At 40.1% G+C, this 27,880-nt stretch overlaps 1 protein-coding gene and 1 long non-coding RNA gene across 6 annotated transcripts in view; one reads left to right on the top strand and one right to left on the bottom strand.

Annotated features, from left to right (window-relative positions):
• ADGRD1 (adhesion G protein-coupled receptor D1) overlaps window positions 1-3,418 on the top strand; it is a 125,914-nt gene extending 122,496 nt beyond the window's left edge. For all 3 annotated transcript variants that reach the window (XM_010720036.4, XM_010720037.4, XM_085238705.1), the window contains one exon: window positions 107-3,418. In XM_010720036.4, coding sequence (XP_010718338.2) covers window positions 107-202 — 96 coding nt within the window. In that variant the 3' untranslated portion in view covers window positions 203-3,418. The remainder of the gene's footprint in view (window positions 1-106) is intronic.
• LOC109370309 (uncharacterized) overlaps window positions 1-27,880 on the bottom strand; it is a 201,970-nt gene that overhangs the window by 116,660 nt on the left and 57,430 nt on the right. The gene's annotated exons all lie outside the window — the stretch shown is intronic.

The raw sequence follows: 27,880 nt of genomic DNA, 5'->3' as shown, positions 1-27,880 counted from the left end.
CTGTGACAACGTTGTAATGTAAATAGATCCTTTCAAGCTCTTATTTCATCAGACAAGAGTGGTTTAGCAAAATAAATAAATCTACTTTCAATGTTATTTCTTCTAGATGAGCGGGAACAGGCCGGGCACAACCCCCACAAAGCTGAACACCTGGGATAAAAGCACCAATTCAGCCAACCGCATTGATTTATCAGCAGTCTGACAGCAGTGCCAGCTTCTCAGTGAAAATCAAGCCCTACGTTCAGGACCTCTGACACAATGTCCACCAGTATTTTCTCACTGTTAATACCAGTAGAAAATTGCGTTTTTAATCACTGACTATTAGATTGGAAATTGCAATCTTGTTTTCTTGACTAAATAGCCCTATTCTGTTTGTCTTTGAAACACCACATTCTACCACTTGCCTATTAGCATTATTGGTGAAAGTAAATAGCACAAATATACACTGGATGGTTTTGTCAGCATTGATGAAAACACTAGGTATGCAAAAAGGGTTTACTGCCATCCGAAGCTTTCCAGATCCCAGAACAGAGGAAAGTCAGCATACCTTGGGAAAGATGGATTTTTATGCTCTAAAATGAAATGTTTCCCATTGTGACATTGTAATGGGGCTCTTCTGGTCTTGCAGTGCACACTTTGTTTACACTTATTACCTTACAGAATCCAGTTATTGAAGCGAAGCTCATTCAAAATACAGTGTGGTGGTTAATTTAAATGCTACAAAGAAACCGAGACTTGAGGGAGAAGCAAATCCAGGCTACTCAGCTCCCAGATATGGTGTGGAATTAGCAAAGCTGAGCAGCACGTATGTCTCTGTACACATAAACAGCACATGCAACGTGTAATACTTCTATAACGAACCTATTAGTATTTTAGATATTGCTGTTTACAACGTATCTATAGAAGGCAGAAATGGCTACGGCTGTCCCATAGCAGTCCACGCCTCCTATGGCTGATTTGTGTCTGCTGACACATTGCAATACAAAGTATCTGTATTGCTTTGTCTGAAGCTTTGGATGCAATCAACAACTATCCATCAAACGCGTCTTGCAAATGCATTAATTGTACCTTTTGGAAATCAAAGCCTGGCGCTGTGACTTATGCTTCTCCTTTTACCTGTCAGATTGGGACACTGAACTGCAACCACAAAAATGTTACACAATGGTATACTGTGAAGACAGCCAGACTGCAAATAAGTCTGTATGTTGTTACCTACAGGCAACTTTTAAACAGATCTCCACTGAGTGTTCTGTGGCTTTAAACTCTGCTCAACACCTAATAACTTCTGCTTTAGTACTGTTATGAAGTGTCTTCAAGGGGAAAAAATAATGCATTTTTCCTTTAGACTAGTGTTCTGTATGTTCACCAAGGTGACCTTTGGATTACAAGGGCTGCAATCTCTGCTGTGCCAATGATGCAACCTTCCAGCTGGGGCAAAGCAGGCTATCAGCCCCAGAGGTGGTCAGAGTCCCTAAATACATGCAATACTGGTCTAGGGTTTAATCAGCAGCCAGAGTCTGAAAAGCAGTTTTCGGTGATGATGCGACTCCAACACCGAGTGGCTGTGCCGTGTCTCCTTGTCCCAAGTGCCTCTGTAAGACAACTGGCTTCCAAACCACTGCAAAAGGAGGACATCTGGTCCCAGTGAATCTAGCAAGATATCTGCCTGTGATTTGCAGGGTAGAAATTATTTATTGCTCAGTAAAGTTGTGAAAAAAAAATAAACCAATTGGACTTTAGGAACAGGAAGCATTCATCAGTTAGGACTGAATTCAGTGAAAAGTTTAATCCAAAAGCAGTAAAGTTGAAATTTTAGAAAGCATTGGTACATTTCATTTGCTATTGATCCAAAACAAGTTTTCTCCATGTTTCCTGCCTGCACAAAGAGAAAATGAACTATTTCAGTTTGCTTCAAGCTTTTCCATCCCCGCTGCTTCCTGTCCATCCTTACCAAGGCTTGGTATGGTCACCAAAATGAAAGCCCACAGTCCACCCATGTCTGTCTGTGCCTACAAATTTAAAGTCTACAGAAAGAAGTCTGGTTTCTCCAGACCTGTGCTGAATTTCAGAGCAGAATGTGGCACACTGCATATCCACACATACGTACATAAAATTATAGGCTTCTAATCTTGTGTTGCCAGTTGGTAAATAAACCCAAGTTGTTGACAGCTAGAGAGGGTCAGTAAAAGCTAAATGTCTAAATGGCCGTGTCCTTCTTTCAGCATTTGTGTATAGCTTTTTCTTATTTTTTTTATAAGAAGTTGGACTGTCTTTCAGCTGTACAAACATACTGACTCTTCCTGGTCTGAGAATGTTACGTCTTTTCTTTTGTTTGTTTGGTTTGCCCCAAAAGATACAGTAGAAGGAGCCCTCAGAATGTATGGAGAAGACTGTAACTGTACTGTGATAGCAGAGTTCAAAATGTCTATTTTGTGTGCAGACAGCGTATTTAAGCATATTTTTTGATACTGGAGCATGTGTGTTGTTTTTTTGTCTGTTTGTTTTAACACTGTGATCATGGGTATCCATTTAAACCCTCCTTCATAACTTCCATTCATTGTAGTGTAACATAAAATCTTATTTTTGAAGACTTATTCTTTCTACGCAGTTTTCATTGAATGCATTTCCTCCTGTGCTGGCTGTATATTGGCCACCCATATCGCTGCCCAAGATCCATCTGAAAACAACACATGACATACAAATGACAATACCAAATGACAGTGATACAAGGAGCTAAATCTGGGTTTCATCCAGATATATACCAGATTTTAAATTTGTTTATCAAAAAGAAGAACATGCAGGTGTTGGTTTTGTACTACAAAATGTGCTATAGATGTGTCAGATATTAAGGGAGCATTATTATCCCATATCTACTGAGATCCACTGAGGATAACCTGTGTCCCATGCTTTAATGTTTGAACATGACTTGTGATGAAGCAGTGTACATCTTGTTTATGTCACGTGAGGTTAGGAGTTAGAACATGGTATTTATGTTAGTTTGGGGCTGGGGTTTCTTATGTTTTTGATAGACTGATGAAAAAAAACACAAAAACCGTTTTCCATAGCCATCTAAATCTGTTCTTTTTGTTTGTTTCAATGTATTTGTTGTTAGCGAATGCAGCAAATGTACTGAATAAGAAATGTACAAATGAATCTTTAAACAGTCTCTTTCTGTCCTCAGTCTTTGAAGCCTGGAAATCTCGCAGTTTATTTATGGGCATGTATACTGTGGCTTTTGCAATATTTTTTTTCAGGACAGCATCATTTTGTCAATGGTATGAAACCTTAATTGAATGAGATGTGAGTTTTAAAATGTGTAATGTAGTAGGAATGACTTTGCCAGTAAGTAGGAAAACAATTTAGTTTTATTGTGTTTTTTTTCCTCAGATAAATAATAAATCTTAATTTCCTAAAATAATTTTGTATCTGTTCAAATTATTCTTTTGAAATGACATAAACAACAGTATAAAAACCACGGTTCCCTATAAGTGCTAATGTTATGCTCAAACAAGCAGATCTCAACTCATCTGAGAAGTCCTACTATGTGAATCACATGGTCCACCACGGCACAGATAACTGCAGATGGTATTTCTGCATTAAGTTTATACCTATGGGATACACCAAGCACAGGCTTTAAGGAAGATTTCTGAAGCATCTGATGCTTATTATTTCTTCTTTTGTCATTGTTCTGCTCATACCCCACTGCATGACCTTCAGCAAGTGGCTTTTCCTGACTATGGGTTTATTCCATCAGGGAAATGAAAATAATTATACTGTCCTCTTCGTTAAGTGCTTTGTAACTCACAGTTGACAAGCAGAGCACTTATTACGCTGGTCACGTCAAATGTAACACCTCCTATTTATTCCCACGGAAACGACAACGTATTCTATGAACACAATAACACTATTTGACTATTAGCAAATTCTCAGCTACTACTTTTAACACAGTCACCACCACTGGCTGTGCATCTTCACCAGTGATGCACAAGAGTTTGCACGCTGTGCTCGTAAACATCTGTGCCAGTGGAGGTGATCCACTGTTCCTCAGTGTTTCACCACCTCACTGTGCTCACATTCACTGTTTGGTGTCCATAAACGTTCAGCAGGCATCAATGAATGTTAATGGCAGCAGTTCTTTCACATGGAGGAATTCAATTCCACACCTTTGCTCCAGACACACTCCCATTCAGTCAGAGTGCCCCTCTGCTGTCATCCCACCAACATCCACCTCTGATGTTGTGGGCCAGCATAACAAAATAGAGGGCATTACTTTCAGAGCAGCCCTGTTTTCAAGGTTAAAGCCAGTTCTATTGTAATAAATAGGCTGCCGACTGCCTCCTCTGTGCTGCACAGCTGTGTAGATGTGGTGGGGCCTTGATGGAAAGTTAGATGGGAGGGGAATTTTGTGGTGTTGAATAACAAGATCAACTGTATCCAGAAAAACTATGGATTGGAATTCAGATGGGAAACGTGTTTCACCACCTTTCAGTACCCCTTACAAAGAAACCTCACTTCCTTTTAAACATCCAAGTCATGTAGCTAGAAATACAGAAAGGAACATTCTCTGTGAAATAGAGATATACATTTTTTTTCTTTTTACATTTATCACTTGTGTCAGAATAGTAAATTAGATAATTTTAGCACTGGTTTACATAATGTTTGCCTTAAAAATATTTTCATTATATCTATGTTATGCTTGGATGATTCAGTGCAGTCTGTGCCATGGTTAGTTACTGCTATAATTGCCCTTGTTCACACAATTTTCTTTCTCAATAATCCCATATGTTCCTGGAATTCAGAGACCATATTTCATTTTGTCAAGGATGATTACAACACTAAATGTAACACCGACACCAGTGTATTCACCTGGTGCTGACACATGACAGAAACACTGAGACATAAGGGTGGCTTTTGGGCACTATTCAGTGCATCTTTAGGAAACACTTCTTGACCAGCTGCTAATTTGCTGAGGACAATTGCCTTAGTGCAGTTTCAGGTCGGCTAGCTTACTTATGACAAAGGCAACAAAGCTTTCTCTCTCCACTTTGTTTCCAGTGGTTAAAGCAGGCTGTGTTGGACACTGCATGAGTCTCTTCAAGCAGTCTCCAAGTTAAGCATTTCCTTATTTATTACAAACAAGGAATAATGGACAAAGCACTCGAGCAAAAACTAAAAGAAAAACAACTCAACTTTGAGGCACAAGAATCAATTCTGTCAATCTCTGTCATTACACAGGGCTTGTTTTAGCCTGTGCTCTTAATACTCTGGATGAAAATGCACAACAAAACCAAAGCAAATTTTTACCCTACCAGTATCTCAAGGTAAGCAGCAAAGAAGAAATACTCCTTGGAAAATTTCGGCCTTATATTGTAGGATTTAGGCAAATTAAATCACATTATGTTGATGACAGGATGTTATCTGATGGCTTTTTTTGTTTCAGATCCTGCACAGGTCAACTGAATGTGAGAACATCTTCTCACTCAGCCTCTCACGTAGCACTGATTTGTCATATTTTACTGCCTTCAAAAGGAAAAAAAATAGTGGAAAAGAGATGGGGGGGAAATGGGCATGTGTTTGTAGAGGGAAAAGGGCAAAGCTTAGGTCTCACACTGTGCCCTGGCTCTTTCACACTCTGTTGATGGGTGCACAGGAGACTTAGGGATCCAGGCATGTGGGCTTAGCATCTGTGGCTATTTGTGCAGACACCTTTCTGCTGCAGCAGCAAAGTCCATAACTGTTAAAAAAAAAATAATCCGTGGACTATATTTCAGAATTGGTAGATTTAATATTGTGTATTACCATTAAACACACACTAAAATCTCACATGAGTAGCCAGCCCCATGATAGAGGAGCATTTTGGAATTTAATCTGTCTTTCCTAAACTGCTGTCCTTCCAAATCATGTTCATAGTGTGAACATTTGAAAAAAAAGAGAGAAACCAAAAGAAGGATGCAATTTACTCTTACAAAAATGACCTTCATTTAAAAAAAATAAAATTCTCTTTTCTTCACTGCTTATGTCTTCTTCAGGAGAGTCTCTTCCCCAGTTAAAAATACAGATTGCCCCACAGTGGTTAGGAGTCTGCATTGCTTGCATTTTGAGAGGGAGAGCGCAGCATTCCTCAGCTGCAAAGCCAGGCTATGTTACATTTCCTTCACCTCCTATCTGCCACAGTGTACTTGCTGCCTCTTTCCACAGGGCTGTCAAGGAATTTCCTCTCTCAGACCCACTAAGGAAAATGAATAATCACAGGAAAAGTCATGTCAGTGCATTTGTCACAGACAAAAAGCCACACCAGTGATGCAATGCAGCCTTTTCTTCTTTTCCAGTAGGGGAACAGGAATCACCCAGAGTCTCACAAATCCAGATTTCTACTTTCTGTTCCACAGTGTAGCTGGTAAAAAAGTATGAAAGCAGCGCTCTGCTTGTCTGAAGTGTCTCCAGTGTACAAAGCACTTCTGTCAAAATCAGTTATTATTTACACCCACTGAATTGCCTGCCTCAGACACTCAATACAAGATACATTTGTTCTGCAAAATAAAATAACTCACACTGCGCTCTGCCATGTTAAGAGCAGAGCTTATCTGGATCAGAGTAGCCACCTAGGAAGATTCCAGTGCATGGCAAAGGGTAATATTTGTGCCACGGCTTCAAGAAAGTCACTTTGGTGGTAATTTATATTTGAATCCAAGGTGGCTGAAATCAAAGGAACTTCTGAAACCAAACTTATTTCCCAGTCTGCTGCAGTACAAGCCCTGCAGAAGGCACAGGCACTGCAAACCCAGGCACTGACAGCTCTGTGCTCAGGCTCAGGCTTGGGTGACAGCCACACACGTGTCCAACAGCAGACCCTGCAAAAGCTGGGGGACCACCTCAGGTACCTCAGAGAAAACACAAGAGAAGAAAACACCTTTAGTTTCCTGCAAGCACCGAGGTTTGGTTTATAGGCTGAAGGAAGGCTCCTGTCTCTGCCATCCTCTTCCTCCAGCCACCCGAATCCCTCTGCAGATCTGCTGCACGTGCACAGTCTCAGTGAACAATAGTTTATCTTCCGCCCATAACTTTTACATTATCCATAAGGCATGACGACAAGCAGCAAAGCATTTTGTTGAAGAACTTTTAACAGCACTTTCTCCTTACGAAATGTTTGGTCTTGTGAGCAGCTAATGGTTCTTTCTGCAAGAAAAATACAGTCCCTCCTGCAGTACGATAATTTAACTTACTTAGAAAGAAACATCAGGTAATCTTCCTACATATCAAAGCTCTTCATTTAATAGAGCAGTTTTTCAGGTAACAGCCTCAGTAATGTCACTATGAGAAAAGTTAATTGGGAAGCTCAGACCAGCTTAACTCCAGTTTCCTCCTATTTACTATAATTTGTGAAACATTGTACCCCCCAGTTTGGGCAAGTGAGAGCTTAGAAACTCGTATTAAGGAAAAAAATAAAAGGAAAATAAACAGAAAATTTATATGCTGATTGAGTAATGTAAAGGCAGAGCACACTCTGTTTAGGCCAAGGGCCACAGATGTCAACTCACTTTGTCTTATGGAAGTGATTTGCATTGTGCACATACGTACTGCAAAAATACACCTCCCTTCTTGCCCACACGGGAGAGTTTAGCCAAAAATATCTGATTTCAGTCCGTGCAGAACTGCTGGGATGCAGGGGATGTACCAGTCTGCAAGTGTTCCTGCTGAGGACACTGGCCATGGGGAGGCCAGAAGCAGCAATATTTCCTGTTCTGTTTAATAAGGCATTCCCATAAATCACAGGAGTGGTCACCTTCTGCCAAGGCCAAAACCACTGTTATTACTTCAGCTTATTCTTACCAGAAAATAATAAAATTCTCACACACAGCATTTTGCTAAAGCAACACAATGTATTGTCTGTAAAGTCAAGCCCTACCTGCTTCTGTCTCAATCAATGCAAGTGCTCTCTCATCCACTCTGTTGCTGTTTCAGCAGCTATTTTATTTCTATCTCAGTCTAACAGAGATCTCCTCCTTGCTGCTGTTTTTAGATGACTCAAAAAGTTTTTAAAAAACTGTAAACTGGGTCACGTTGTGCCAATAAGGTTGTAATCCATGTTAAAATCCCCTTGTTTAAGCAACTTTCAGGAGTGAGTCCCACTAAAGACCTAAAAGCTTGACAGATGCTTGAGAGCCAGGAAAGTCTGTAGAAAGAGAAGCTGAAAGGTGTGTTGTGTTTGATGTTCCTCTTAGCTGCATCAGTTACTGTGCTAAATCTGTGTGGTTCCTCTGCAGAGCATGGGGGCTGGATCAGGACTCTAGCCCCTTGTTTTAACTGCGCAAACAGACAGCAATCCAGTTTGAATCAATTTGAAACCTAAACTTCTAATCTAACCATTATCTGAAAACATGCTTTTTATTCCTCATTGTGTTTTGAGTTTGAATTGTATTACTAGTTTGTGACATTTTAAACTAAACACATTTAAAACTCCCAAATTCCAGATATCTCAACTATTTGACAACTAAGATTCTTTTTGAAGTACATCACATTACTAGGCACCTCCTGTAATGCTTTAAGAACTTCATTGACCTATTTATTTGGTCACTTGTGTAATCATTCCCAAAACTATTCTGATTTTATCCACTGACATGAAGCCAGCACAGATGTCATAAATCATATTTATGATTTATTTCCAACATGGTCTATGGACATTGCTGCTTTTTACAGTATTAATACGGGGACTGGTACAAGGAAGAGGATATGCTACGAGCACTTATACCTTCTGCTTTTTTTTTTTTTTTTTTCCTGGCAGATGGTTGATTTTATACAACAAAATTAATCACAACTCAAACTGTATTTGTCTAGGACATGTGAGGCAGCTGGTGTCTGTTTCTGGTAATCAAATACGTTCACAAGTCTAGTTTCCTTCTTCATTTTTCTTGCTACTTACTTCCCTTCCCATAAATATCTCTTCAGTTTATTTAACTCCTCAGGCATTTCTTACTTGCTCTTGCCAGCACTTACATCAGATACTGTAAATGTTCATTTCTGCAGTGTCTACATTCTGCTTTTTTCCTTTAAGATTTGCATCTGCCACACTCATCTGACATGGCTCTGCCTGGCTGGGGAGACTGAGGTTATGTGAAATTTGAGGCTATCTGTAAAGCCCAGGTGGTAAAAAGTTTATTCATAAACACTCATTTGCAGGGATGCATACCTGGCTGAGAACTCTCTGAAAACACCCTCTTCATGAGCCTCTGAGATCGGGATACAGCTGAGGGCCAGCCTCCTGCTGATTCCTCTATAGCCACAGCTAACCCTGAGCCCTGAGAGGGCTTTGGTTCAGCTCCTTACCTCCCCACCTCTGCTTCCTGCTTGGGGTTGGTTTCAGCACCAAGGGAAGGCAGGAGCCATTCTGCTCTCACACGAGCCTGCTGGGCTGGCCCCACATTTTGGTCAGCAGTTGCTGGCTGAACACAGCCTGATGTTGCTTTGATGTGTTGAATTTTGCTTAAGCTGGATTCTGGAGTTCTGAAGATGCCAGTTACTATGGAAGATATTTTTTCCCACACAGATAGAACGCAAGCTGATCTGAATTTATTAGAATTTGTTCCAAGACAGTTCTCTAAAAATAATTCACATTGCAAAAAGTATACTTTGCACCAGAAGTTTCTGAAGCCTTTTAAGAGCAGCAGCAAATAAAGTGGCATGTAATGGGGATATGCAAAGGAAGGCTGAATGGAGTCCTACAATGAAGGCTGTACTCTTCTTTATCACTGAGAATGCAGCAGAGCCATGGGGATGGGGCCTTGTTTGGGCCCTGTTTTACACCCCTGATTTGAGACAGGCTGTGCTTGGATGCTTCCTGCGGTTCTCCATAGCCTGATTTCAATCTCTATTTGATAGTCTGCAAGGGCACTGTAAAGAAAGGATTTATTTGAAGCAGAAAATAATTGATTTTGACCTGAGATTCATGACATCTGGGTTTACCCTGCCTGAGATTCGCAGGCTGTAATTTGCTGTATTTTCATCCCGGTCACAGAATGTGCTCAGACATCAGCAAGGCCACAGGGGCTGCTCCCAGTCCTGCGCTGCTCCAGCAGCAGGTCAGTGGTCTCCATGGCAATCCAAACTGGTACAGCTCTTAAAACTGATCTTCTTATTAACAGTTTTGTTGGTTATCAAGAGAAATAAAGAGCTTACTTACTGACGGTCCAAAGCTCCTCTCACATAAGCTACATGAAAAGAATCTTCTAATTAGTGACTTGGCTCAGGCCAACTAGCACTGGTTGCACTCATTTGTCTCCAGCTTCTGCCAGAGACTCCAACCTCTCTGGTCTCACATTAGTCCTTTGAGCCAGCAGAAAATGACCAATTTTTGCCACTAACAGCAGTCAGATGTGGATCAGGCCTTGACTCATGCTAGTTCCACTGAAAAAACTTAGTAAAGAAGGGAAAGACAGTATGTTAAAACATATCAGCTAGAAATGAAAAGGCCTTTGTTTCTGCTTTTTTAAAAAATGGAAACAAACAAAAAAATAAGAATAAAAGAAAAATGAAGAAAATGTTATCCACAATCTACCAGTCATTACATTATTCAGTGTTCCTGGAAAAAAGAGTTCTGGCTTCTGATCCAAATTACAGATAAGAGTTGGCAACAAAGCAAATAGAATAAGAAATGCTCTTTTATACAGGGAAGGTGGGAGAAAAAACACATCTCGTTATCTTGCTCAGAGCAGCCCAGTTCTCTGACAGAAAAGGCAATGTTTACACTCAACCTTATGAGGAAAAGTAGATAAAAGAGAGAAAGAGGAGGCAAAAAGTGTGTGAGAAAGAAAATAACATATTTTTCCTTCACTTCTAACTGGAAGGCCAAGCCCAAGGAATCTGTGATTCTGCACTGAGCACATTTTCACTGGAAGCACATAACTAAGCACAGATTCACTGGATGAGCTGAGGAGGCTGTAGTCCTTCTTTTCCAACTCCTACCTGGTGAAGCACGCGTCCCTCTCATCCTGCAGTGCTGATACAAGCACGTGCTACACAGCACTGCCATCCAGACCAGAGCTAAGCAAGGTCCTTCCTATTAGATATGTGCACAAACATTACGCCAGTATTTATGTCTGAATTTTAGAATAGCATTCTAATAACTCCCAGCCATAGTGCAGTAGAAATTTCCCTTGCACCCTACCACATTTGTTACTGAGTTAAGAAGAAGAATTAAGAACTTACATCCAGCTGAACATAAATGATTCATAGACATCCCTGTCAGAAACTGTTCTAGAAGTGATTTGTGACTACCTTCTCTCTGCCTCTCATTCAGGTAGAGATCATTAGAAATTATTTAATCAAGAATGAGTAATGAACTTGACAGAAGCTGGCCTGACAAATGAGGGAATCACTTGATGCTGAATTTTTCAAATTAGACCTTACATTTTTTTATGAAGTTGATACAATCCTATTTATCTATTTCAGCTAAACTCTTGTTTCCAAGTACATCAAATTGTAAGTCAAATGGAAGTCTCTTCTCTTTGGAGATCTCTGTAGGCACATGGGTAGGTATCAATGTGTATATGTACATTTAAACATAAAGATCTGAAAGTCTGAGACATTTTGTCCCTGATATCAGAATTGTGCATCTGCAGCCTTGCTGCAAATTGCAAATCCAGGATGACTTGAAAGCTGTCAGTACTTAAACATTTGTAGTTTTTTCACAGAAATGAGTCTAGGAAGAATCAACAACCAATTAGAAACAATATTAACTAGCACAACATGGCAATGCAAACTGAACAGTATTTGTACCAGAATCAATACCAGTTAAGGTGATGTCAGAACAAATCTTTTTTATGGATGAATACACCACCTGAGAGAGGATACCTGTTTCCTAGACTTCCTTGTAACTTTGCATGAGAGACAACTAATGCTGCTGTTTTGCCTCTGAAGGTGGAAGGGCTGTTTTGGTGATTCAGTGGCATGGAGGCTGCCCCTGTAATGTCTGCTTTGAACTGTCAGAAAGAATCTACGTTAGGTATCTTCAGGATTGGATTGGGCATGCATTGTAGCCATCATTGGCACCTCTTACAGTGACTAAGATATGGGCACATGCCAAGGAAGACCCACTTCTCTGCAGCTTTCATATAGGTTGTTTCCTGAGTAGAAATGGAAGGTGGCCCAAACTGTCCGGAATGTCAGTAAAACTACTTAAGTGCCAAAGGCTTTTCAGAAGAGCCACGCAGAGCTATAATAAAGCTAATTTCACATTAAGTGTGAATATGGACAGAAACTGGGCATTCATCCCAAAGGTGAAAAGCCAGTATTTTATCTGAAAATTTACTCTGTTACACATCACAGAACAGGCACGCATATAATAAAGGGATAACAATCTAACAATGCATATATATTTCAGTGTTATAAGGACCTAAGCATGTTCAATATTCTTATAGCACCCTTCTCACCATGTTTAGCCAGAAGCACTCTCTATCTATGTTTGTGTTCTCATTAGGAAGTTTACTGGTCAATTAAGTATTCAGGAAAAAGCCTTTGAAATGTGAGCAAAGAATAATTTGGCTGCTGTGAAATTCTGGGTAGCATAGCCTCCCACTCCATTTGTTTTCAGGAAACTGGAATGTAAAAAGAAACAGGTCATGTTTGCTTCCGCCTCATTTCTGCATTAGCAGCATGTGCCTGGTCTAATCATTTAAGACTGTCACAGAATGTGAACTTAATTCTTTTATGATAGGAAAACAAGACAGTTTTTTTAGGGATGATACTGAACATTTTGTAGTCAATTAGAATGCTACAGTGGAACAACAGAAGCTGTTTCATCACAGCTCAGTTTTAATAGTCAGAGAAATGGGAGAAGGATCCAATGCTACTCTTGTAGAGCATCTCAGACTAATTATTTCCGTAGGAGCATTTGTACAAAATTAGTATCAGATACAGAGGAATGATACTGACCACATTTAGGGAACATAAAATCTACTGTGCTTTTTCCCTTGTAGTACTTAATCTTTCTGTATGTCTGACTGCATGGAAACTACAGCATTACAACTATGCTGAGGTTATTGTATCTCATCTGAGGAATATGCCACAGCCTAAAATATACATATGCTCTATCTCCAAAAAATCCTCCTAAAGCCTGACTAGAAATCTTATCTTGCATTTGCATTAGTGTTAGTTTTCCTGTGAGTCTCCCAGTTCAACAGAGGAAGGTGAAGCATAAAAAAGCAGGTTGCCATAAAGATTGTCTCATACAGGATGAGAAATTTTGTGATACAAACGTTTTGTTTAGAGAAAGGCTAATGATATTTTAGAACAAATATCTGCGATATAGATAGAAAATAGATAGAGAAAAACTATTAGTAATGTGTTACAAATAGTACAAATAACTAAATACCACCCCATTTCAGTTAACTGACTCCTTCAGTTTGAAGCCAGATGCAGTTAGCGTGTGGAAAGACTTACCACTACTTCAATAGGATTTATGTCATGTGCTTCTCTTATTCCGGAACTGGATGAACCATTGACATTTATTAATTACTTCATAGTAACTACCATTCTTCAGACTGTTTGCTAAAACTTTGTAACAAACATTCGTCCTTTGCCATTTACACGGAGTTTTTGTTGCATGAGTCAAGTGGCTTCTGCTCTACTAAGAAATGACTAATAGCAAAAACAGTGACTACTTAAAAAAAAAGGAAAATTATAATAGAATATATGTTGTATCAGCTGGAAACTGTTTAATCACTTATTGGGCCTGAAAAATGCAGATAAATAGGAAAACGTGCAGCAAGGTTACTTCTGGTAAAAATTCAGAGTGAAGTGCCCACACACTGTCACGACAGCTTCTCATATTTAGGTCAAACATTTGAATGTTCATGGGAAACAAACACAGATCCACTTCAACCAGGGTTCACTGCTGAATTCAAATAAATAATGTGATAAGCTTTTGTTCTCATTATTCATCTCAGTATACATTTTTGGTTCTCTAGCCACCAGCAAGAAGTTTAGAGCTGTCATTATTAAGTAAGATATCAGTTTATAGCATGTGCCATTTCATTAAAAAAAAAAAAAAAAAGTATTTATACAGAAATGCAATTTCCAAATGGAAATGTAAGAAGAGAAAGAAAAATATTTGTGGAAGACAAGCACAGAGACTGTATATTTCGATTATTTCCATTCCATACATGAAAATAATTTCTTTCTGTATCTCAATATTGTGTTTTCATATCTCCTGGTGTGAATCTTATTCTGGCTCTGTGTCACACTGATCCATCCACTCTCTAATGAATACATTAGGGACATTTCCAGGCAACGAGGTGAAAAAAAGAATCCTTTGCAGCAAGGTATATTCTCTGAATAATCTCCGTATCTTCTTCCTTACACTGCATTTCATCATGACAAAAATTCCATTTTAATGTGAGGGTAAGCTGGAGAAAAACACCTTGGTCACATTATCCAAGCAGGATGCTATGAAACAAATGCGCTGGAGACTGGCCCAATCCAGAACATTTTGAAGCAAAAGGCAAGAGCTTGCTCTATACATGTAATCCACATAGTACTCCAGATCTAGATTTCTGCTTAGTGCCTTGAAGTTCAATCATAGCACAATAGTAAAGACAACTGTAATAATAATATCACAGCAATTACAAAAGGATAATAAGAATTTATATCTAGAAATAGTATAGTTATTTCTAGTTCATCCACAGCCTAATAGATCCCTTAATTTCCCCTAAAATCACCACTGTAGCTCAAGTAGAAAGCTGAAGAATGAGCAAACAAAATAGCACTGGCTTACACATTTGAGTCAAATTTGTGAGCCTCGTCCACACATCAGTCCTGTAAAATGTAGTCTTGTCTGGTAGGTGTGGAACCCAGAAAATCCCCAAGTGTCACACACTTATGACAGCAGAGGTGAGATCTAACCTCAGGTCTCGAGTAAGGCAGGTCTTTTGCTCTCCAGGAGTGAACCCTTCCCTTCACCCTGCCCCTACCACTTAGGTGCAGCTAAGCCAGTACTGCAAGTGAACCTTGGCACAGCCTGGAACATGCTGCCAAGCACCAGGGAATTGCAAAAGATTCCTCTTTGGTCACAGCTGGCAGCCAGTGGTTTGCCTTTCCCTCCCTGGCAACGCTTAAGGATCTTCCCTCTGACAACACTATCATTTCTAAATGTTATGCCACGATGTAGAGCAAATCAAAAGATCTACAAAGGATAAAGTGACTTCATTAACTTGCTTAGATTAATTTGGTTCCTAATATCCCAACAGACTTCAAGCAATAAGTAGTTTTTAGTTAAGTTTTTGATAAAAGCTAAACTCCTAATGTTTTATTAAAAGGAAACAGAATTGTTGACAGCTCACATTACTTGCAAATGCTGCATCTATTTACCCATTCAGACTGGATTTCAAATTACATAAAACTTCAGGGCCATTGTCAGCGTTTTAAAAACTGACTAAAGCAGAGGGAGTGTAACAAATACACCCTCATCCAAACACTGACAAATCCAGAAGACTAGAACAAACTCAGTGCAATCAGTGAACACTGGCGAAATCATAATCAGCTTCAAATTAAGATTGTCATTCTCAGATTTTGACAGTTGGCTACGATTTACATCTCCAACTAGTGAGATGGCTCAGTCATGCACGGAGTCACACCAGAATTATTCCCCTGCACCCAGGCACTCCAAAAGGCCTGAGAGATCCATGGGATGCAGTGCTACAGTAGCAGCAGTGTTTTTCCAACTTGTTCATCAAGCCCCTGCTTTTTATTTCTGTTCTAAACAAAAGAAGAATGGATAGAGCTGAAGGCTGTTATACTCCAAAACCCAAGTGTACTAAACTGCAGTCTAGAATTGAAAAGTCAAGCGAATGTCCCTCTCAGATCTATAAAAGCCTTTAGAATAAAAGCAGAACACTACAAACAGCCAAACATTAACAGAACAATCCAAAATCCATTTATTACTGGGGCAAAGAGCAGCTAGCTGCCACGCTTCTGACATTGTGGCTAGAGACCCTTCTCTCAGGTAGGCATGAGCAATCAAGGCTATTATCAACAACACGCTGTGCTGGAGTACTGGCTGGCTTTGACTCTTTTAACTGCTAAAGCAGGGCAGTTAGGGCTGGAGTAGAGTGTGCAGGATACAGCTTTATCTGCTCACAACCACTGCAAGCTGCTCAGCGTTTTACTTACAAAGAGCATCAAGAGCTAGTCTCTTCGTGCCTTTGATATGAGACATGAATAGGTGGCATTATCAGGCAGTGGCACTGGACTTCTCCGGAGGGCAGGAGCTGTCACGTAGCCCAAGGCAGAGCACGGCTTCTTTGGCATGATTATTTATATAGTTTCTTTCCTGCAGTTATGCACACCTTGCAGGATACACAAGGAGAAAATCGCTCCTGATTTACAGAAGGATAAAAGGAATTGGATCGCTATCTCTATATACTAATTAGCCCCTATTCAATAAACAGCATGGATACTTTTGTGATTTTTGCTTAAACTGAATTAAAGCCTAAGCTGTGTAGGCACTTCAGGACATACTGCTGAGTACTTACTTAGCTGTATCTTTAGGCAGCCAGTTCAATTTTTTTTCATGCCATTGCACTAAGCATCCCAAAGTCTAAAGGGTTTGAACAGCTAAATCCCACTTTCATAAGTGACTAGGCAGCTGGAAGCCAAGGAGCAAAAGGCATTGAATGGGCCTTAAAGTTTAAATCGCTTGGGCACAGACATGAAAACCTACTTAACTCCTGAAATGCAAATGGATACCTAGAAAAACGTTCAAAAAGCAAACTGTAGTCTAACTTCTGCTTTCAAAAGATGTATTTGAAGTCGCAGCCATGTGGCTTTGGCCCCCTGACACTTAAATGATATGACTTAGATTCCTAAATCAGCCAGAAGCTTTCAGAAATCTGTCTTATTTCTGTCCTGCAAAAAAGAATTTATAACAATATGGAGGGGTGAGGGAGGTTCTAAGGTAGCAGCAATCTTTGAATACATTATGTTTTTACATTGTTGCACACAGCTAAAGGTAGGCTGTTACAAACAGATTTTGCTGCAGTTGGATTTTTGCCTTTGAATTTTAACCTTTAAAACAGTAACAGTCAAAATACTTTCATTATTCTCTTTGTATCCTTGAAAAGGATGAGAAATCTCATTCAAGTCAAAGTCCATTGCCCTGTATAACCAAAACCTGCAACAACTAACTTCTCAGATAAAACTAATAAACTAAGAGCAGCTCATTAGAACCCTGACTATTGCACAAACAGGCACCAGGGGAGACAGATTTACTGAGGTGAGGGAAATTTCCATTACAGCCACATTTTCATAGTCTCTTTGGACAGTATAAGCTGACAGTTATCAGAACCCAAGATAAAGGTATATGATATTTAGAAATGGCATCTAAGTCATTATTCCAGAGAATGAGCAGAGTAAGTGTGTTATCAATCCTGGGTTCTTAGGCCTACTTAATTGCTGGCAGTAAATCAGTAATTATTTATGTAGCTTCTTTACTGTGACTAACTAAAGAGGGTTCAAATTATTTATCACACAGTTGCCTTCATCATAAACTTAAAAAAATATAATTTTTTTTGCTAAAATATGGTGTACAAGATTACATTTGCATCTGTTGTCATGTAGTACATTATGCTATACTGTATTTTGGGTTCAGCACAGTGTTTTCAGCCAATGTGTTTAGATACCAGCCAGTCCCTGGCAATATGAACTCCTCTCCACAGTAACATGCAGAAGAACTTTACAGTAAGGTAATGGAGCACTGGAACAGGCTGTCCAGAGAGGTTGTGGAATCTCCTTCTATGGAGATATTCAAGACCTGGCTGGACACTGACCTGTGTGACCTGTTGTAGGGAACCTGCTTTAGCAGGGGTTTGAACTCAATGATTTCTTGAAATCCCTTCAACCCCTGGGATTCTGTGATTCTATGAAAACTCATAATAATAATAAACAGACAGTTGAGAGTTCTATGTAAAATAATACCAATAATGCCTTTACAAGGACACGGAACACCCACAAATAAATGTGAGAAGTATAATGTATCTGTAGCTTCACAGATATGGATAAACCTCATTCTCAGCTCTAAGACTGTAGCAGTGATTTTTAAGAGCTGAAAACTACCACAGACTTTAAGTTAAAGAGACTCCCTGTTGCCCTTCTTTTCAAACATGCAGTTTATTTCAGTAAAAAGAGGCCAGCAAACCCAAGGAGAATCTGCCAGAGTCCAGAATTGCTGCAGTAACTAGGAACTAGTAACTAGGGCTCATCATTTGCTTCCATTTTGCTTATCACTGCAAAGAAAGTTTTAGAAGGCATTAGTTATGCTCTGTGGTCATGAAAGCTATTTTCTAGCCAGAGTTTAGGAAACCAGCAGAGTCTTGCAGAAGCCAAGCTGGCATGGCTCTTGGGAAGTCTTCCTGAAGGCCATCTATGTGCAGGGGAGGGGGGAACCTGCAGAAATCATCTGGATTTGATTAAGAAATATAGATGTGGCAATAAATGAATAATAGCCACTACGGAACATAGTAAATGAATAAATCTGCTCTGTGCAAAATCCTCTGTGTATCTGTTAAACATTTAAACCCTATGTACCTTTCATTTAAATTTAAATTAAATTGGAGTCAATTCTGAAGCAAACATCCACAAAAGTTGTTGAAAGAGTCTGCAGCACTTCCAAATGCAAGGTAATAATAGTATTGTCTTGCAGAAGTACTACCTGTTCCTGGAAATGGCAACGGAGAGCGATTTCTCTAGTGGTCTAATTGGTATGTCATAGCCTCTGTTATTTCATTTTGCTCGTATGAGCTTAACCAGATACAGGGTTTTCAGAGCAGAAGAATGATGCATTAGATATGTGAAAGTGAAGGGCTGGAAACGTGATAAAACAAATTCCCCAGGAGGAGGTGAGAGCTCAGACAAGAGAAATAAGGGAAAGGTTAAATAACAGATGTAAAGCTGCTGTCCTTGTGACAGTATGCAGGCCTTGGGAACCAGAGTACAGCCCAGTCCATTGATTTGGATTTAAGATTAATCACAAACTGGAAACTCAGAATATTCCTTATGTTCAAGGCCACAAGGTCTATTTCAGATAATATTAAGCTCCCAAATTGCTACGCATTGAAAATAGTGTAAAAAATAGTATGGTGTCACACAGAAAGGTTCTCAAATATAACCAATGATTGAGCCTATTGCAGAAATACTTCTGGTACTACCTGGGAGTAAAGCTGCAACCAAACCTCAAGCTCTGTTACTGTTGGTGTCTTGGTTTGAACATTCATGCTTCCAGGATGGGTTAACTCAGTTTACTATCACTGATGTCTTGGACACCCGTTAGATAATGAAAAACACCATGGATTTCTGGAAATCTCCTACTTCAGTTTTTGTTTCAATGGTTGAATGTACATTTAATTCATGATTTTACTATGTCAAAGAAATTTGGATCCAAGGTAAATATACAACAATGATGACTACCTGCAATTCTGAGTAGCCATAATCCCAGGAGAGATGTTGCTTCTCCATCTTTAACTTGCCTTGGAGAAATCCATCACCTTCCAGGTACAAGGAAGCAACAGAAATTATTTTGTGGCCACGTATAGCATACTCATGGCCCAGTTAAATCCTGTTTAAACTCTGTGAAGTTTTGAATACATCTAACTCTGGTACAAACAGCTCTGCTGCTGCCAAAATAATATTTCCTCTCTTATAAAATGGATCAGTTTTCATATCTAAGGTATATGCAGTCACATGTGAAACTTCAAAAATGTCAATTCTAGAATAAGAAGAACACTTCTGGTTGCTCAGCTGCTCTGTGATCACAGACAACGCAGGATAAACACATAATGATGATGTGCAGATATGGGAAATTGGCAGGGTACTGATCTGATTATTAGATGGCTGCTGGTAATCCTTGCAGTGTAATCAAAAATGAGAGCTACTGCAGATCAGAGACTCAGGCATCCAGTTCACACAAAGGAGTTGGTGGACCCACGTTGTGCTTTTCTGATGGGAATTCTTATTCAGTAAGGGTAAGAGTTGGATATTTTGATTGTTAAGATCCTTGAATGTTGGAGCAGAAACCTTCCAGTAAGCCCTTCATCCCTTTGCTGGTTCTCTCATCCTCAATTACAAAACATCCACCTAGAAGAGATCACAGCAGCTATCCTTGCAAGCTGATGTGTTTATTATACGTTAATTTCTTTAACTTCTTTGCTTTATTTCTTGCTTCTCCTCACCTTAGTCTGCCAGTGAACTGAAGTCATTCACTACAAAACAGTGGATTATCCATTAAGTTTAAACCAATGTATCTAAAGTGGTGCCAATAGCTGTATGGACAATCTTATAATGGTGTAGTTAGATGTTTTTTAATACTAAATCTGTTCCTGTCCAGTGTAAGCAAACCCAGAGACTGCTGCATCACAGGGAACTGAGTGGCTTGCCAGCCCTTACCAGCCCTTTGAACTGCCTGAATTCTTCCCAGCTAAATGAACACCAGAGCTGCTCCAGTGCAACATGCTCATCAGCTTTCAGGTAAAGATCATAAACGTACACAGTGGTCAAGTTGTATCCATGCTAACACCTCAGTGAATTCTTCTCTCCTGCTTGTAGACTCACCTAGAGGTGAACATACCTTCTCTAAAAGAACTCCAGAGGTTTTGTGGAAATTTGTATTCAGCTCACACAAGGCAGAATGATCTGAGCAAGAAATAAAATCTGATGGTAGATGAAGGTTTGCAATGCGCTAGATCACGAAAATTGCTTTAACTACTGTGATTAGCAACTAAATCTATATACAATTCAAAGCATACTTTCAGACAATTTGCCAAGGGCTATAATCAAAAAAAGGAGTTATTCAGTAAGTTCCAGGCTGATCTGATCAGAGCTTTCTACAAAGAACATTATCGTGTTATCTAAGCAATATTCTTTTAGTTATCAGTCTAACACTGTTTTTCTTTCAAATCTAATTCTCACAGTTATAAGGGTTCCCCTCTGTCTCTCCATCTGCAATTACAGTGTAATAAAATTTATGTTATTTTATCAATATTAAGAAACACACTTTCCTATGGACTGTGAAACAAGAAGGAATATTATTCTCAGCTGAAGTATTCCCAAATGCAAAGCATAATTTATTTTTTATCTCTGATTTCCTGATAAGTTAAATATACGTATTATGTTTTAAAACATAATGAACCTATTTTCATCTGTGGGTACTCCCCAGCCTTGAAGATCCAAATGGCTAAAGAAGCACAAACAGAGGTGAAATTAAACCACAGGCAGTGTTTACTAACTGTGATTCCAGAGGCAGATATGGCTGAAAGGCCAACAAAGATGCCTGGCACTGAAAAGTTTAATAATTAGTGCTGGAAAAGGAGAATGGTTTCAAAAGCTTTCAAAGTAGAGCATAATATTTTCTTACCAGATGTCAGCATTTGATTATGATAGAGAAGAGGCAAAGGATACAGAGATATGCACAGGACAGAGATATGCAAAGATGGATGCTGAAGCAAGAAAGGAAAGGGCTTCCTAGAACATGGGATGTATATTTGGCAGCAAACTACCCAGTCTGGATGGGAACATAACGATGAAAACCATGATACTAGACACTCAGCTTCACATTACAATGTAAGTAGCAAAATGTTATTCCTACAATACGTCTGATATCTGACACGGAAAGAAGAAGCTACTTTGATATCGCCAGAACATGAGCCTTGTAAGCTTTGTCTCACACTATCCAGCTGGGGGAAAAAAAAGACCCAAAACATTTCTGATGGGTAAAATGGTTAAAATAGGTATTCAGATTTTAAATCTGTTGCTTTTGTTCTCCCACCTTCAACTACCTACAATTGTCCTTCCTACCCCCCACCTTCAAGATAAATGGAAGCTTTAGATTTTACAAAAACTTAGTTTAGCCTCTAATCGAGGAAGGCACCTGTAGCCCTGCAAATGTCTCCAGACCTCACTAAACAGTGCTTTTGTTTCCCTTGAAGAAAATTTAAAACTGAGTTCAAAGTGAGAGTCACAGAGACTAATGACCTCTGTTTAATGACAAATGGGAACAACGTTGGGAGTATCAGAAGAGGCTGCTCCTCTCTGATTAAACAACATGCTCCAAGCCCAGCAGAGATAGCTCATTTGCAAGGGTGAGAGGTGAATTCAGCTTTCATGTCTATTTAGTCTTTGATATATCTACTTAGAGTAAAAGTACAGGCTCCAATTAGTGACATCAATCATCTATCCCAAAACCATTGTTGCAAAACAAGCACTTTCTTTTTGATAAACCACAGAACAGTTCCTAGCTGGTAGCAAATAGATTGCCCTTTTCACATCTGGAGCATGACTTTGAAACTGTATGTGCTGTGGGCAAGAGGTATTTTTGACAGACACATTCAGTAAATGATCTTGAGAAAAAGAGAGTTAAACTGTTTAGGATAAGGTGCACAATGTAAAAGTTAAAACAAGCTTCGATGTATAAAATAATTATACATGCAACAAGGGTGCATAACAAGAAACAGCAAGAACAGAGTGATTACTGCCTGACAAAGCCAAAAGTGCTATAACCATGGGCTGAAACAGCTACAGATAGCTGTTCCCACAGGGCCAGCTGGATTTTTCCTATCAATATGGTTTTGAACAATTCTGTAGACAACAGCACTGAACAATGAAAATACCGTGCACACTCTTCAGATGATTTTGAAAACCTGGAACGCAGCCCTTTGAGGTTCATATTTTTAAATGATATTTTAAAATTCAGTATCTTTTCCCTTTTCTTTGCTGCAAATACAATAGAAGAAATCTGGAACACGTTACACAATTAAAGACATCATTTATATTCACTTATAAAATATATATAATTTTACCACACTCTTACATTGCTTCCATTCCGTTACAAATTTGGAAGACAAAGCTTTTAGTTCACTCTCAACCTGATTTGCGCCAGAGAAAACCCCAAACAACTTGTACTGCAACAAAACCTACATCAATCTGAAAAATGTTATTCAGTGAGAACACCATTTTTTTTTTTAACTTGGGAAATCAGTACACAATAAACAAAGCAGTTACTCTGCAGTCCTTCCTGCCTGAGCACAGAAATATGCCAAGTGCACAGTAAGAGAGCCTCTATTGGAAGCTAATGAGTTTTACTTGTTACAGCAAATTCACGCTGCCATGTTTTTTGTAGATCAGCCAGGAAAAACAATTCAAGATTTCAGTGTATAGTAAAATCCCCTAGTATGTATTACTGAAAACCACAGAAACCTGAAATCACAGCCACACAAATTATCTTGCACAATGAGCACAACTCGTTGAGAAGCAGTGGGACGTGCACTGTCAGGATCTGCTTCTACTCTCCGACGTGTTCCTCTGACCCCTTTACTCTGAAGGCCAGCTGAGCCATGGCATGCCTCCCCAGACCTCTGCGCAGGGATGTGACAGCTGGCAAACACATCTTGGGGACAAGCTGCTCTGCCCACTGAAGGGGTGAGTATCTTTTCTTTCTTTTTCTGTCGAAAATGCCTTACCTCCCAGGGTAGTACTCATTTTATTTTTCAAATGTTCCATTTGAAAACATAATGTTCCACATTAAACATTTTGAAATTATGTAAATGCAGACCCCTTTGGCTCGTTCTACTTCTTTGGTAACTACAAACATGAATAGCGTGCACTTTACTCTCTCCCATAAGTTCCCAGAGTGTACTACCAAACACTGACAAAACTCTGAAAAGTAGCCATGGGGCCTTAAAAGGGAAACTCAGCCGAAATTCTGCTACGGCATCAGGCTGTTTCAGGATACCATGGAGAAGGCCAGAGGATGTCTGTGCTACTTGATCTTAACCTTCAGGTCTCCTGCACAGCACTGAGTCTGCACTCCTCCCTTAACAACAGAAGAGCATTAGGAAGCCAGAGCTGAGGAAGACCATTACAAAGCACAACCCCCCATTCACTGCTGCACATTATCTCTTGGTAACTAATGCAAATGAGTCCCAAAGATGTACTTACTGGACCAGACAGCTGTACTGGAAGAAATGGCAGTTTATAGCTTCTGCCTGTAGGTGACGGTAAAAATGAGTTGCCTCACATAATTACAGTAGAGCAGATTTAAAGGAGAGAAAAAAATTGTTCTTTGCTAAGGTTTAAAACCAGAAATGTTAAACCCTTTGCTACGTGATGTTCAGCAATAAGCCAAACTAACCAGAAGTGGTACCTGATTCACCTGTCCCAGTGCTGTCAGTGGCATTTCTTTAGAACAGCAGATCATCAAAATGCAATTTATCAGTTCACTGTAATTAAATGTTGTAACTCATTCTTCACACAGTGTTTAGGGCTGTATGCCTGTAATGTAGCATTTACGCTGGTGCTTGGCTTGTAGCCCCTCCCCACTCACCTAGAGTTGGCACAGCCATTTAGGACACAGCTAACAGTCACTGAGGTTGATGTGGGTTTGACTGAATACTTTCAGTGCTTGGGATCATCTGACCACTGCTAAAATGCTGAACATAGCAAAGAGGATGAGGGAAAAGAACGGGGAATGAATGATGCACAGATCTGGCTAATGTCACACAAGAAATTCTCACCTGTGGTTTCACTAGACTCTTTCCTCACAAATTTTCTACATAAGCTCCCATTCTTCTGAACCTAGTCTTTGAGGAACCTGGCTAGATAAATAACTTTACGCATGCCCTCTAGCATACCTGTGTCAGACAGCATCCAGTGTGGTGCAGCGTAGAAGAAACAAACCAAGTAACCCAATGCCCGTTAAAAGTTAATTTGGAGATAAAAATGTAGAAACATAAGTACACAAGTATTTAACATCCTCAGCATCTCCATGTCAGCATTCAACATTTACTCGCTCATTTATTTATTTATTTATTTCCCAGTTTGAGTCTCAGCCTCAGCACATTCTAGAAACCAGCTCTGCGGATCATCATCACGTCAAATCATTTTACTGAGTAAACAATGGGTCAACTCCCTTTCCAAACTTGTCAACAAAAAATTTTCACATTTCTTACGGAGTAGCAGGCTGATTATAAAGCAATTAAAGTCATGACAATTATGTATCTCATATTTTCCTTTATATTTTTGGCAGCAGTTTTTCTGAAAAAGTATGAAAAATCCCTACGGCAACTTCAAATACTCTTCTTCTGACCTTATTTTGCCAAACTTAATTAAAAACTTGTCATGGTTTCATGATTTTTCATTATCGGTATTCCACATCATAACATCATGCAATGCACTGGGGGTTTGACTGCTGATGCTCAAGTTCCGGGTGCCTGTCCAGCGGAGAAGAGCAGCTACGTTTCCCCAGGGGGCTTTGCGGTCAGCGAGGAGATATAACTCCCGGCAAGGTCACCTGATGCTCTTCTTCTCTGCCTGCGCTGCTTCGCTTGCGCTTCTCTGCCTGCGCTGCTTCGCTTGCGCTTCTCTGCCTGCGCTTCTCGCCTGCGCTTCTCTGCCTGCGCTTCTCATCTCAGCGTTGCGGTAAGGCCGATCCACTATCAATTTCACACTCTCTCTCCTTATAAAATTCTGTTGATACCATATTTAGTAAATTACTTTGTTTTACCTCAGATTGTTGCCACTGTTTTCAATTATTTCGGGGTCCCTTATTTTCTTTTTTTTCCCGGGGGCGCGGATCCGCGGATCCCTCCGCCCTTCTAGTCACGGAACCGGGCCGAACCAGCCCGTAAACCGTTGACATTCTTGGTGGAGAATGCGGGCATCAGTTGCTTTTTAGCTTTTTGAACAAATCTCTCTCTCCGCTCTCAGACAGCTTCATTGGGAAAGTTTATCTGTTTCACCAGTACTGTCTGAAAGCGTGACCTTGAAAAGTCCAGGCGGACGGCCAATACTCTAGGATATTTGTAAACTTTGAGCCTTGCTATCTTGTTTCTGTAAAAGAAAAAAAAGAGAAAAAATGCTTTCTCTACTGAAACTGCCTTTTAAGGGGCTGCATGCCACTGTCTCTTCTTTCTTAATGCTAAAAACATACTGGGCCTTAATTAAGTTCACCACTTTGCTCTATGGAGCAATAGGTATATATAGCCAATTGAAAACATGGATGGAAATAACTATGTGGCATCTGCATATTATGTGGCATACCATTCCAGAGGGAGCTGCTAATTTTACAGGGTTGGGGATTTTTAAGCAGGTTTCCAGCCTCTCCTTTGAATTCTTTATGCGGATTTTCAATGCTCACCTGATCACGTTATTAATCTCCGTGAATGTACTGCTCACCATTTCACTTATTATTAGTATTTATTATATTTTGAGGAAGTCTGCCCCAAAACCAGTAAATACTGAGTGGCAGGGAATGTGGAGAGGCCTGGGTGAGACTTTAGAGAGATGGAAATCTTCGGTGTCATGGAACTTTACTCCAGAACACCTGAAAGACCCTGAAAATTTAAACAGATATTTGAGACAGGAATGTCGTGGCTCAGGAAGATCTGAGGAGGCCCAAATTGTTTGGGGCCTGGCTAATGCTTACCGGGCCTTATTCAATACTATCCTGGAGAGGGAGAGAGTTTGTGAAATTGAAAAGGAGAGTCTCAGGGAAACAGTGCAAAATGAGCGAGAGAGTCTCCTGGTCGAGAGAAACAGCCTCCAATCTGAGAGAGATGCCCTCCGAATTGAGAGAGACTCCCTGCAATCCAAACTCAACAGTCTTCAATCTCAACAAGACACCCTCCAATCTGAGCTAGATACTCTCATAATCGAACGAGACAGGCTCCGAGCTGAACTGGAGGATGAGAGCATTGGAACTGACCAACCTGATCAACTACAGGAAGCACCACAATTGATGTCACTTGCCCCTGTAAGAGGACGGAAAATGAAACGAATCTCGACTCAGTTAGAAGAGAAGAAAGAAGAGGAGAGAGGTCCAGAGGAGTGGCTCCAAGATCCACAAGAAGCACCCCTAAGTCCAGGGGAGGGGCCCTCAGTAAGACCACGGTCACCGGCGCCAATGAGGGCAACAAGAAGTCCCGAAAGAGTAAGAGGTGAGCAAGATATCGTTACCATTGTTGATCGATCTCTAAAAATGAATGAAATTCGAAGTCTGAGAAAAGACTTTTCACGTCACCCAAATGAGCCTATTGCCACTTGGTTACTTCGATGTTGGGACAATGGGGCCAACAGTGTGTGGCTGGATAGTAGAGAAGCTCGCCAACTGGGTGGCGTTGCTAGGGACTCAGCCATTGACAGAGGTATTAGTACATGCCAGAACCAGGCCTTTACCCTCTGGAAGCGGATGTTGTTAGCTGTAAAAGAAAGATACCCCTTCAAAGATGATCTGATGCCTGAGAAAAAGAAATGGGCTGATATGGAAGAAGGCATCTGTTATTTAAGAGAATATGCTGTGGTGGAAATGCTACATAGCCCCGATTTCATTCCTGACGAGCCAGACCAAGAGCATGATCCCGAGAGAGTCAGGTGTACACCAAACATGTGGCGTACATTCACAAAGACCGCACCAGAAAGGTACGCCAGCACATTTGCAGCAATGTATGGCAGAGGGGAAAGAAGACCCCTTATAAGTGAATTGGTTAATAAACTTCAAGACTTTGAGTTACATTTAAGCCCTCTGCGAGCTTGTGTTTCAGCCATTACAAAGGTAGCTGAAAAGCTGGACAGAATGGAAAACAAACAAGAAGATATAATAGACAAACTATCAACCGTGCCTGAAGCTGATAAATCCATGGAGGTAACGGATACATCAAATGGGGACCAGAATCCCCAAAACAGCCTATTGGAGGGGCTGATCAACTTGATTTCCTCCCAGCCGGTGGCATCTAATGTCTCAGCTATCAAAAGAAGACGTTCTCCTGCTCGAGCAAGTGACAACAGTAAGACCACATCACGTTTTGCCTTGTGGCATTACCTACGTGACCATGGAGAAGATATGAAGGAG

This window comes from Meleagris gallopavo, chromosome 17, assembly GCF_905368555.1.
Source record: "Meleagris gallopavo chromosome 17, MGAL_WU_HG_1.1, whole genome shotgun sequence".
Lineage (NCBI taxonomy): Eukaryota > Metazoa > Chordata > Aves > Galliformes > Phasianidae > Meleagris > Meleagris gallopavo.
This window is presented reverse-complemented; position numbering and strand designations above follow the sequence as displayed.